The sequence below is a fragment of the Canis lupus genome, chromosome 22 (assembly GCF_048164855.1).
Source record: "Canis lupus baileyi chromosome 22, mCanLup2.hap1, whole genome shotgun sequence".
In the NCBI taxonomy this organism is placed as follows: domain Eukaryota; kingdom Metazoa; phylum Chordata; class Mammalia; order Carnivora; family Canidae; genus Canis; species Canis lupus.
Window position 1 is genome coordinate 41,911,647 of NC_132859.1, and position 13,470 is coordinate 41,925,116.

A 13,470-nucleotide genomic window follows, 5' to 3' on the forward strand; every position below is an offset into this window, starting at 1 on the left:
CAATTCCTGAGGACTTAGTTTCTTTGATTGAGTATGGATGTTCCCCAGTGATTCTGGGCTGTCTTAGCACTAGAATTCACCTGTGTTATCAACAATTTTGAGTTAATTTCAAGGTATCGGATATACCTTATAAGGTATAAGGTAAAAGGTACAGACTGAAGTTTGTGTTTTGTCATATTGTTTGAGCACCTTTATGATAAGTCTTAAAAGCCAATAATGTTAGTCTTTCAACTTTTGTTCTTTTTCAAATTTGTTTTGGCTATCCTATGTTCTTTCCATTTCCACATGAAACTTAGAATCAACTTATCAGTTTCTACCAAAACAAACAAACAAAAACCAAAAAACTACTAGGATTGTGAATGCAATTGCATGGACTCTGTAGGCTAATTTGGAGAGAATGTCATTTTAAGAAAATTGAACCATCTGACCTAAGAAAAAGGTATATCCCTCCCTTTATTTTGGTCCCTTCTAATTTCTCTTACCAATATTTTGTGTATTTCATTATACAGGTCTTTCATCCTTTGTCTCATCTAAGCTTTTTTCAATTTTTTTAGGTGTTATTATACATAGTATTGTTTAGATCCAATTTCAATTGTTCCTTACATATAAAAATACAGTTGATTTTGTATGTTGCTCTTGAATACTGTAACTTTGTTATACTCATTTATGGGTATAAAAGTAGAGTTTATTTGTAAATTCCATTGGATTTTCTACAGAAAGGATCATGTCTTCTGCAAATAAGCAGTTGTGTCCTCCTTTCCAATCTGGATGCCCCTTTTTTGGGCCTGACTTCTCTGGGCAGAGACTCCCATTTGATGTTGAATGGAAGTGGTGAGAACAGACATCCTGTCTTTGATCTCAGGGTGAAGCATGCCTTTTATCAGGTTGAGGAAGTTTCCTTCTATCTTCATTTGCTGAGTTTTTGTTAGAAATAGATGTTGAGGGACACCTGGGTGGCTCAGTGGTTGAGCATCTGCCTTCAACTCAGGGTGAGATTCCAGCCCAGGGATCGAGTCCCTCATCAGGTTCCCTATGAGGAGCCTGCTTCTCCCTCTGTCTATGTCTCTGCTCTCTCTGTGTGTCTCTCATGAATAAATAAACTAAAAATATTTTTTTAAAAAAAGGTAGATGTTAGGGGATCCCTGGGTGGCTCAGCAGTTTGGCGCCTGCCTTTGGCCCAGGGCATGATCCTGGAGTCCCGGGATCAAGTCTGGCGTCGGGCTCCTGGCATGGAGCCTGCTTCTCCTTCTGCCTGTGTCTCTGCCTCTCTCTCTCTCTCTCTCTCTCTATGTCTATCATGAATAAATAAATAAAACCTTTTAAAAAAAGTAAAAAAATAAAAAAATTAAAAAGGTAGATGTTGAATATTGATAAATACTCTTTCTATTGAGATGATCATATGGCTTTTCTTTTTTACTTATTAATATGATGTTATAGACTGTATCCGTGTTCATAAGAGATATTTAGTAGTTTACTTTTTTCTTATTTTATTATTTTTATTTTTTTTTATATTTTATTATTTTTAATTGAAGTATACTTGATGCACAGTATACTCAATACTGATGTATTATATTAGTTTCAGGTATACAACCTAGTGATTCAACAATTATATACATTATGAGATACCACAGTAGCAGTAGTTAACATTTGTCACCAAAGTTATTACCAGCGTTAATGACTATATTCTCTATGCTGCGTTTTTCATCCCTGTCAGGACTTATTTTATAACTGGAAGTTTGTACTTCTTAATGCCCTTTACCTGTTTCACCTAGCCTCCTACCTCTTTTCCCTCTGGCAACCACCAGTTTGTTCTCTGAATTTACGACTGTTTCTTTTTTGTTGCTCTGTTTTGTTTATTTGTTCATTTGTGTTTTGGAAATCATATGGCATTTGTCTTTCTCTGTTTGACTTATTTCACTTAACATAATACCCTCTAGGTCCATGTTATACCAAACAGCAAGACTTAATTCATTTTTATGGCTGACTAATATCCCACATCTTCTTTTTCCATTCATCCATTGATTGACATTTAGATTGCTTCCATGTCTTGGCAATTGTAAATAATGCTGCAGTGAACATATATCCTTTCAAATTAGTGTTTTTGTTTTTTTCCAGATAAATACCCTGGAGTGAAATTACTAGATTGTATGGTATTTCTATTTTTAATTTTTTGAGGAACGTCAATAATGTTTTCCGTAGTGCCTGTACTAATTTATATTCCCACCACGTGCACAAGAGTTTCCTTGTCTCCATATCCTCACCAAAACTTATTTCTTACCTGTTTGATACTAGCTGCCTGGTGTGAGGTGATATCGCATTTTGGTCTTGATTTGCATTCTGTGATGATGTTGAGCATCTTTTAAGGTGTTCTTTGGCCATCTATAGGTCTTCTTTGAAAAAATGTCTCTCTGCCTACTTCCCAATTGTATTGTTGGTTTTTGTTTTGTTTTGTTTTGTTTTGTTTTTTAGTGCTAAGTTGTATATGTTCTTCATATAGTTTAGGTATTAACCCTTTACCAAACATACCATTTGTACATTCAGTAGGTTGCCTTTTTGTTTTGTTGATGGTTTCCTTTGCTGTTGCAGAGCTTTTTAGTTTGATGTAGTCCTTTGGTTTTGTTTTTGTTTGGTTTTGTTTTTGTTTCCCTTGCCTGGGGATACACATCCAGAAAATAGTGCTAAGGCTGATGTCCAAGAGCTTGCTTTTAATTAGAGTTTTATGGTCTCAGGTCCATAGTTAGGGCTTTAATCCATTTTAATTTTGTTTTGTGTATGGTGTAACAAAGTGGTTCACTTTCATTCTTTTGCATATAACTGTCCAGTTTTCCCACACCGTTTATTAGACCTTTTTTCCCATTGAGTACTCCTGACTCCTTTGTCATGAATTAATTGACTATATAAGCATAGATTTATTTCTGAGCTCTCTATCCTGTTCCATTGATTTATGTATCTGCTTCTGTGCTAGTACCATACTGTTCTGATTACTGTAGTTTTGAAATCAAGAAGCATGATGCCACCAGTTTTGTTCTTTTTCAAGACTCCTTTGTCTGAGCCTTTTATGATGCGGTACAAATTTTAGAATCATTCTAGTTCTGTGAAAAACACAATTGGTATTTTAATAGGGATTGCATTGAATCTGTAGACTGTTTTGTGTGGTATGGAGATTTTAAGAATATTCTTCTAATCCATGAGCATGAAATATCTTTCCATTCCTTTGTGTCATCTTCAGCTTCTTTCATCAATGTCTTGTAGTTTGTAGTGTATAGGTCTTTCACCTTCTTGGTTTTTCTGTGTTTTTAATTATTTTTTTAATTTGTATTTCCCTGATGACTAGTAGTGTGGAGGATCTTGTATTTATTGATGATTTCTCTACCCTTTTTTTGAAAAATGTCTATTTTCTTTGCCCTTTTAGAAATTGGATTTTGTCTTTTTGTTATTGAATTGTCAGAGTTTTTATATATTATATATATACATGCAGTTTTATTGAGGTGTAATTACATACCCAAATCTTTTATTTATTTATTTTAAGTAAACTCTACACCCAATGTAAGGCTCAAACTTAGGATTCCAAGATCAAGAGTCACGTGTTCTACCAACTGAGCCAGACAGGCATTCCTATAATCCTTTTTAATATGTTGCTGGGTACAGTCTAACATTTTGTTGAAAATTTTTTTGTCCATATTCATGAGGGCTACGGGTCTGTGGTTTTCTTTCTTGGAATGTCTTTGGTTTTGGTATCATGGTAATACTGGCCATATAAAATGAATATGAAAGTGTTGTCTTTTCACTTTCTGAAAGAGTTTGTGTAGAACTGGTATTACTTCTTCCTTGAATGTTTGGTAGGATTGACCAGTAGAGCCCTTTGGGCCTGGAGTTTTCTTTATAGGAAGGTCCTTAACTATAAATTGATTTTATCTGATGGATAAATTGCTATCCAGGTTATCTTTCTTTTTGAGTGAGCCTTGCCCTTCTGTCTTTTCTCTGATACTTTGTCCCGTGAGCTCTAGCTGCTTTGGATTTCTGAAACTTTTAATTTATAATGTCTCTTTAATTTAAGGAATGTGCTACAAGAGTAGAACTCACCTCACTTGCTTTCCATCCTTTAGGCATCATTGTCCTGCTTTGCCTAATATCCAGTGTCTTAAAAACCATTTTTCTGTGTTTTTGTCTGCTGGTTTGTTATTGTAGGCAATTGGCTATATACTTCCCCTGTTATTCCAGAGAAGATTGGGGGGATTTTTATACCTTTCACAGTCCTTTTTTTGGGTGAGGGGCACCAAAAATACCCCACAAACACTATGGGATTTACAATTCTCCAAGAAATAAGCCACTTTGAAAATGTTGCTTATGATAAAGTTTCCAATTATTTGAACAATGAAATAAAATTAACTCAAAAATGAAGAAATATTAAAGTAGATTGAAATAGAAGCCAGAATACCTTTGCCTACCTCTCCAAGTACTGACAATCTATAAAAATAGAAGATTAAATATATCTTAAATTTTAGGGAGAACGGAAAGGGAAGCTGTTAATGGAAAAGAAATTTTGTGCAATTACTAGATGATAGAAAGCAGATGGGACTGAAGCAAAATAGTTAAGAAACCTATTACCCAAAACGCACATAGGAGAAAACTAACCAGAAGGTAGGAACAGATGCAGAAGATCTATAAACTGAGAGTGAGGTGAAAAAACTGATAAAGGCCCTGAGGCATTTCCCAGGCTAATTGAAGATTAACATTTAGAACAAGCAGACCAATCAGATGCCACCCCTTATCCATTTTGCTCTGCTTTTTTCCAGCATAATCAGTCAAGAACTGCACTGTAAAAAGGATGACCTATCTCTCTGATGTGATTTCTACTATAGGGTCAGGACCTAGGAATAAGCATTGTAGAATTTGAGGAAACTGAAAAACATAGAGGAAGCCAGCTGAAGAAAGAGATTTATACAAATGAAAACAAAATCCATACCAGCTGCCTATAAAAATTTGCCCTATCTTTCATTCATAAAATAGAAAAGCCAAAGACAGCTAGACATTTGGGAGAGCATAAGTGCAAGAAGCAGAAAAACCAAGGTAAATAAGCAGCTGAGCACAAAAGGAATAAAGTTGGTAGGAAGTGTTATGGGTTGAATTGTGTCACCACCAAAACAATATGTTGAAATCCTAACTCCTGGTACCTCAGAATTTTACCTGATTTGGAAATAGTGTTGTTTCCGATGTAATTAGGATGAGGTCATTGTCGAGGACAGTACGTCCCTAATCCATTATGACGGGTGTCTTTATAAGAAGACAACCATGTGAAGACAGACACACAGGAAGAATGTCACATGTTGACAGAGGCAAAGATTGGAATTATGCAGCTACAAGTGAAGGAATGCCAATGATTGCCAGAAGGTAGCAAGAAGCAAGGGTGGAATCTGCTATGGGTGTCAGAGGAAGTGTGGCCTTGCCCTTTGGTTTCAGACTTCTAGCTTCCAGAACTGTCAGACAGCAAATTTCTGTTGTTTGTGCCACCTGTTTGTGGTACGTTGTTATGGTATCCTAGGAAACTACTACTGAGAATTAAAGTTCTCTTACTCCCATAAAATGAATGTTCAAGTAGCCCACAGGAATGTTTAAAAAGAAAAGAGGCAGGGGGACAGAATAACAAGAAACAGAGGAAATATACAGGAGATGAGGAATAAACTTACATATTGCACTTAAACCCTAGCATCTTAATATTTACCTTAAATGTAAATGGTCTAAAAGCACCAATTGAAAGACAAAGTTAGCTACAATGGGTAATAAAACATGATCCAACAATATGCTGTCTGTAAAAAACTCACTTCAAGTATAATATGGGCAGCTTGAAAGTAAAAGGTTGAAAAGTATGTACGATGCAAATATTAACTTCAGAAAAGCAGAACTGTCTGTGTTAATATCAGATAAAGTAGACTTCTGAGCAAGAAAAATTACTAGAGATGGGGGTATTGGATAATGATAAAAAAGGGCAATGCCATTGAGGTGACAATCATTCCAAATGTAGGTATGCCAAACAAGACCTCAAAGTATATGAAGGAAAAAATGGTAGTGCAAAAAGGATAGACAGATACACAGTTATAATGGATTTCAAAACTCTACTCTCGAGCAATTAGACAGAAAATCATCAAGAATATAGAAAAATTACCCTCCAGTTCCATCCACATCAAAGCAAATGGTGGGTATTTGCCATTTCTAATGGCTGAGTAATATTCCATTGTATACATAAACCACATCTTCTTTATCCATTCATCTTTCGATGGAAATGAGTCAATCGGAGAAAGACAAACATAATATGGTCTCATTCATTTGGGGAAATAAATAATAGTGAAAGGGAATAGAAGGGAAGGGAGAAGAAATAGGTAGGAAATATCAGAAAGGGAGACAGAACATGAAGACTCCTAACTCTGGGAAACGAATTCGGGGTGGTGGAAGGGGAGGAGGGCGGGGGGGTGGGGGTGACTGGGTTGTGGGCACTGAGGGGGGCACTTGATGGGATGAGCACTGGGTGTTATTCTCTATGTTGGCAAATTGAACACCAATAAAAAATTTATTATTAAAAGAATATAGAAAAATTGAACAACAAAATTAACAGGATGTATTGACATATATGGAATACCCTATCCAATAACAACAGAATAGATATTTTTTTCAAGTATCCATGGGACATTCACACATCCTGGGCCATAAAATAAACCTTAACAAATGTAAAATAAAGTATTATGGAAAGGGTTCTCTCACCATAATGAAACCATACTAGAAGTCAGTAAAGACCATAGAAAAATTTCTAACATTTAAAAAGAAAATACCCTTTAAATAATTCATGGGGCAAAAAGAATGTCATGAGGGAAATTTTTTAAACGCATAAAATTAAATGAAAAAGAAAACATCAAAATATGTAGAATGCAGGGGCGCCTGGGCAGCTCAGTTAGTTAAGCAACTAACTCTTGATTTTGGCTCAGGTCATGATCTCAGGGTCCTGGGATTGAGCCCCATGTTGGGCTCCATGCTCTGCAGGGAGTCTGTTTGAAGGTTCTCTCCCTTACCGTTCCCCCCCTTCCCCTGTTCATGCTCGCTCGCTCTCTCCAAAATAAGTAATCTTTAAAAACCTATGTAGAATGCAGCTGAAGTACTACTGAGGAAAATTTATAGTAACAAAATCTTACATTAGAAAAGTAGAAAGATCTTAAATCAATAATCTAAGTTTCCACCTCCAGAAACTAGAAAAAGGCATGATGAACCCAATGCAAGCAAAATGAAGGAAATTATAAGGATAAGACCAGAAATTAGTGAAATTGAAAACGGGAAAACAATACAGAAGAATCAATGAAACAAAAGCCTGATACGCAACGAAACTGAAAAATCTCTAGCAAATTGACAAAGATAAAAATACAAAATTACTAATATAAGGAATGAAGCGGGAAATGTCAATATAGATCTACAATCATTAAAAGGATAATAGCAGAATAGTCTGAATAATTTTATGCTCATAAATTCTGTAACTAGAAGAAATGGACAAATTCTTTAAAAAAATACCAAAACTGGGCAGCCCGGGTGGCTCAGCGGTTTAGCGCTGCCTTCAGCTCAGGTTGTGGTCCTAGGGTCCTGGGATCAAGTCCCACGTCCGGCTTCCTGCATGGAGCCTGCTTCACCCTCTGCCTGTGTCTCTGCCTCTCTCTCTCTCTCTCTCTCTCTCTCTCACTCTCACTCTCTCTCTCTCTCTGTGTGTATTTATTTATTAATAAGTAAAATCTTAAAAAAAAGTACCAAAACTCAGCTAAGATAAGCACCTATCATCATTAATAGTCCTATCATCATTAAAGAAATTGAATTTATAATCTAAAAGTTTCTGAAAAGAACTCTCCTGACTGAGATGATTTCAGTGGAGAATTCTATCTACCAAACATGTGAAGAGTTTTCAATGCCGGTTTTAAGGAGAGTTTTATGAAGATACTACTACCCTCATGCTAAGCTACACAAAACAAAACAAAAACAAAAAACTCTACGGGTAGAGAGCTGATAGACTCGACCGCTCCAGGTGAGGCCATGGGAAAGGACCGAGGTCACTCCCTTCTATCACTTCATCTATAAAACTGAGAAACTGAAAAGGAAAAGGCCCAGATATTTGCTAATTTTTGTAATAAGCGTTCGCCACTTAAAATAAATTTTTATATTTGCATATTTAAAAAGAACTCTACAAAAAAACAACACATAACCTAAACCTACAATATCTCTTATAAACTTAGATACATTTTCTTTTTTTTTTTTTTAATTTTTAATTTATTTATGATAGTCACAGAGAGAGAGAGAGAGAGAGAGAGAGAGAGAGGCAGAGGGAGAAGCAGGCTCCATGCACCGGGAGCCCGACATGGGATTCAATCCCGGGTCTCCAGGATCGCGCCCTGGGCCAAAGGCAGGCGCTAAACCGCTGCGCCACCCAGGGATCCCAAACTTAGATACATTTTCAACAAAATATTAGCAAATTAGATGCACCAATATATAAAAACACAATGACCAAGCAAGATTTATTACATTTGCAAAGCTTATTCAACGTTCAAAAATAAATGTATTCTACCATATAAACAAGTGAAAGAAATACACATGACCATATTATTACAGAAAAGGTGTTTGACAAAATCCAGCACCCATGATCAAAGTTCTCATCAGACTAGAAGTAGAGGGGGAGCTTCCTCAACCTAATAAAGGGCATCTATGCTAAACCTACAGCTAATATCATACTTAATGGTGAAAGACTAAATCCTCTTTTCTATATGATTGAGAACAAAGCAAGGGTGTCAGTCAGCTCCCCCTATTTTTATTCACTATACTACTGGAAGTTCTAGTCAGTGCATTAAGGCAAGAAAAGAAATAAAAGGCATCCTGTTTGGAAAGGAAGAGCTAAAACTATCCCTGTTTGCATGTGACAAAATTGTCTATGTAAAAAACTCAAAGGGTTCTACAAAAACACTCTTAGCATCAATACATGAGTTCAGCAAGACTGGGATTTAAGATCACCAAACGAAAATCAGTTGTATTACTATACCAACATTGAACATGTGGAAACAAATACTAAAATCATCATTTGTAATTTGCGAAGAAAATTAAGTACTAATATATAAATATAACACAATGTATGTAGGACCTATATATATCCTTGAGAATGCAAAATTGTGAGGAAAGAAATGAAAGAAGACATACCTAAATGGAGAGACAGTGTATGTTCCTGCATTAGAAGACTCAACAGACTAAAAATGTCAATTTTCCCCAGTTCCATTGACAGTTTTAAGGCAATCCCTACTAAAATTCCAATAAAAAATTTTAATAAATAGACAAGCTTATTCTAAAATTTATGTAGAAAAATAATAGACCTTAGAATAGCTAAAATAATCTGAAAAAGATGAAGTTGGAGGACACACTCTACTTGGTATTAACACTTATTTCATAGCTACAGTAACAAGACAGTGCATTATTGGTGGAGAGAGAGACACCAAGATCAATGGAATGGAATAGAGAACTCAGAAACAGACTCGCACAAACATGCCCAGCTGATTTTTTAATGAAGTTGTGAAAATAATTCAGTGGAGAAACAAATTTTTAAAAATGATGCTGGAGCAATTGTACATTTGGTGGCAAAAATAAATAAATAGAAGAACCTCTACCTAAACCTCATATGTGATACAAAATTAATTTATTTAAATGTGAATTTTAAAACTTTTAGGAAAAAAAATAGAAAATCTTCAGGACCAAAGGCTAGACAGAGTTTTTAGACTTGCACAATCCCTCTGAAATAAAACCACAAATTGGACCTAATCAAAATTAAAATTTTATTTCTGCAAGAGAATACAGTGGATGGAAAGACAAGCTACGAACTGTGAGAAAAAGTTTGCAAGCCACATATCTGAAAAAGAAGTCATATCTAGAATATTAAAAGAACTTTGAAATATTAAAAATAAAGCCACAAACAATCTAGTTAGCAAAGGACAAAAGACATGAACAGATGAAAAGATATTCACTATCAGTTACCATTAGAGAAATGCAAATTAAAACCACAATGAGTTATCACCACCTGCCTACTAGAGAGGCTAAAATAAAAAATACCAATAACACCAAATGCTGGTAAGGATGCTAAGAAATTGCATCTCTTATACATTGCTTCTAGGAATATAAAATAGTAAAATAGTATAGCCATTCTAGAAAGCAATCTGCTAGCTTCTTAAAAAACTAAACACGAGCCTCCCATTCAACCCAGTAATGTACTCTTGGGCATTTATGTCAATGAGAAATGAAAGTTTATGTTCACGTAAAAACTTACACAAATGTTCTCTTAGTAGTTTTACTTGGGATAGCTCCAAATTGGAAATAATTCAAATTTCCTTTGAGGAGCAAGTAGTTAAAATGTGGTACATCTATACCATGGGATACAACTCTGTAATAAAAAGAAATGAACTGTTGATACTCACAAAAACTTGGATGAATCTCAAAGAAATTATGTTGAGTGAAGAAACTGTGTGTGCTTTCATTTATGTAACTTACTTGAAATGACAAAATGACGAACAGGTTAGTGGTTGCCAGGGATTAGAATTGGAGAAGGGAGAGAGTTGGCCTTTGCTATGAAAAGAATCTTTATGCTAGAACTGTTCCTTATCTTAAGATAGTGGGTATTACCAAATCTACTTGTGTGATAAAATTGCGTAGAACTAAATACATACATATATATATATATATATATATATATATATATATATACATACATAGATACAAACACAAATAAAGCAGTAAAATCTGAATAAGGTCAAAGGATTATATCAAAGTTAATTTCCTGGTTGTGCTATTGTACTTTAGTTATAGATGTTTCCATTGGGGAAAATGGATGGAATATGTATGAGATCTCTCTGTACTGTTTCTTAAAACTACATCCGAACCCACAGATATCTCAAAATAAAAGATTAAGTCACATGCAAAAGAATGAAGTTGGACCCCTGCTAACACATTCAAAATTAACTCAAAATGGATCAAAGACCTAAGTGTAAAAGCCAAAACATTCTTAGAAGAAAAAATAAACATAAGAGCTGAAAGTATAAAAACTCTTAGATGCCTAAATCTCAGGACATTGGAGGAGGTAATGGTTTCTTAGGTATGATACCAAAATCACAAACAATAAAAAAGTAGATACATTTGGATCCATCAAAATAAAATGTTTTGTACTTCAAAGGATACTATCAAGAGAGTGAAAAGACAACCCACAGATTAGAAAACATTTTTGAAAATCTGCTGAGGAACTTGTTTTTAAAATACATAAGGACACTTAGTCTCAATCATCAAGTGGCAGATGGCCCATTTTAAAAGTGGGCAAAGGATCTGAATGGACATTTCTCCAAAGAAGATGTACAAATGTCCAGTAAGCACATAAAAAGATGCACCACATCATCAGTCATCATGGAAGTATAAATGAAAACCACAGTGAGTTACCACTCTGTATCTACCAGGATGGCTGTAATTAAACATACAGATAACAGTAAGTGTTGGTGAGAATGTGGAGAAACTGGAATCCTCCTACATTGCTGATGCTACTGGCAGCTTTGGAAAACAGTCTGATAGTTCCTCAAAAGGTTAAACATAGAGGTATCATATGTTATCATATGACCCAGCAATCATTTCTATACACCCAAGAGAAATGATAACCTACATCTGCACAAAAACTTAGAAATATTCATAACAGTATGTTCATAATAGCCAGGAAGTGAAAACAACTCAAATGTCCATCAACTGATGAATGGATAAACAAAATGTGGCCTGTCCATGCAACAGGGTCTTCTTAGACAATAAAAATAGAAATGAAATACTGTTATGTGCTATAGCAGGGATGAGTCCTGAAAACATCATGCTAAATAAAAGATCCCAGTCAGAAGGGATCATATTTTGTATGATTTCATGTTTTGGGTAATGAAAATTCTAAAATTGATTGTGGTGGTGGCTGTACAACTCTGAATATATGAAAAATCCCTGAATTGTACCTGTTAAACGAGTGAAGTGTATGGCACGGGAATTACATCTCATGCTCTTCCAAATAAAATAAAACTTTAAAAATGAAAAGGTGAAAATGCTTTATAGTATGATTATCATTCATATTATACCTTGTAATACACTACAGAAACAGTGTTTTCTGTCCCACCTGTTTAGGCAATAATTTGAACATGGACAAGTTCAGAATGTTCCTTTATATCTTCGAGGAAGTAGATTTTTCCCAAACAAGTCGAGAGTAAGCAAGAATGGATAGGCTGTGCTCCTGGAAGCTCAAACTCTCCATTCCTCCAAACTCTCTCTCTCTCTCTCTCTCTCTCTCTCACACACACACACACACACACACACACACACACACATATTCTTGTGAATGTACTCACCTATTAGGAAAGCATATAAAATACATGCTGGTCCTCTGCTTGTTACAGGCTTTTCTTTACTTAGATTCAAGAAAGGACTGAGGGGGATCCCTGGGTGGCTCAGCGGTTTAGTGCCTGCCTTTGGCCCAGGGCGTGACCTTCGAGTCCCCGGATCAAGTCCCACATCAGGCTCCCTCCATGAAGCCTGCTTCTCTCTCTGCCTCTCTCTCTCTGTGTCTCTCATGAATAAATAAATAAAATCTTAAAAAAAAGACTGAGGAACTTTCTCCTCATTTTGTGCCATTAACCTTGACTGTTTTTTTTTTTTTTTTTTTTTAGATTTTATTTATTTGTTCATGAGAGACAGAGAGGCAGAGACATAGGCAGTGGGGGGGGTGGGGAGCAGACTCCCCACTGAGCAGGGAACCCGATATGAGGCTCAATCCCAGGACCCCAGGATCATGACCTGAGCCAAAGGCAGATGCTCAGCCATTGAGCCACCCAGGTGCCCCATTGCCTTGAGTTCTTGTATGCATTTTGAAAGAGATTGAAAAAAATTCTGAATTACTCAATCTTTACACTCACTTGGACTGACATTCTCTCCATTGAGCCAAATTTTTCTGTGTTTCTTGAGGAATACCAACACAGTCCTCAATGAATTTAAGTAGTCCTTTCTGTTCATTTGCAGCTTCCAAGTGAGGATCCTGAAATTTTTGAAGTGTCGTCCAAGTGTTTGTCCATACTGGTTCAGCTGTATGGAGGGGAAAACCCAGACAGTCTGTCTCCTGAAAATGCAGAGAACTTCGCTGATTTACTAACATCTAAGGAGGACCCAAAAGAGCAGAAGCTTCTGTTGAAGATTCTCAGAAGAATGGTGAGTCTACACAGGAGCTAGGGTCAGGGTGGGTGGCTTCAGTGGCAGCTGATGGAAGAGAGGACTGATTTTCTTCCACCTGATTTCAGTAAAAGAATCCCTGGTTACCTTTCTCTGCGGTCACCTCTTGATAACGTTTATCACGTTCTGCCTGTTTGTTTATGAGCATAATTTTTTTCTGAAATAAAATTAGAGACTTTT

The 13,470-nt window shown here is 35.9% G+C and overlaps 1 protein-coding gene across 6 annotated transcripts in view; it reads left to right on the forward strand.

Annotated features, from left to right (window-relative positions):
- Window positions 1-13,470, forward strand: part of ULK4 (unc-51 like kinase 4) — a 591,708-nt gene that overhangs the window by 462,385 nt on the left and 115,853 nt on the right. For all 6 annotated transcript variants that reach the window (XM_072793220.1, XM_072793224.1, XM_072793223.1 and 3 more), the window contains one exon: window positions 13,084-13,269. In XM_072793220.1, the coding sequence (XP_072649321.1) occupies window positions 13,084-13,269 (186 nt within the window). The remainder of the gene's footprint in view (window positions 1-13,083; window positions 13,270-13,470) is intronic.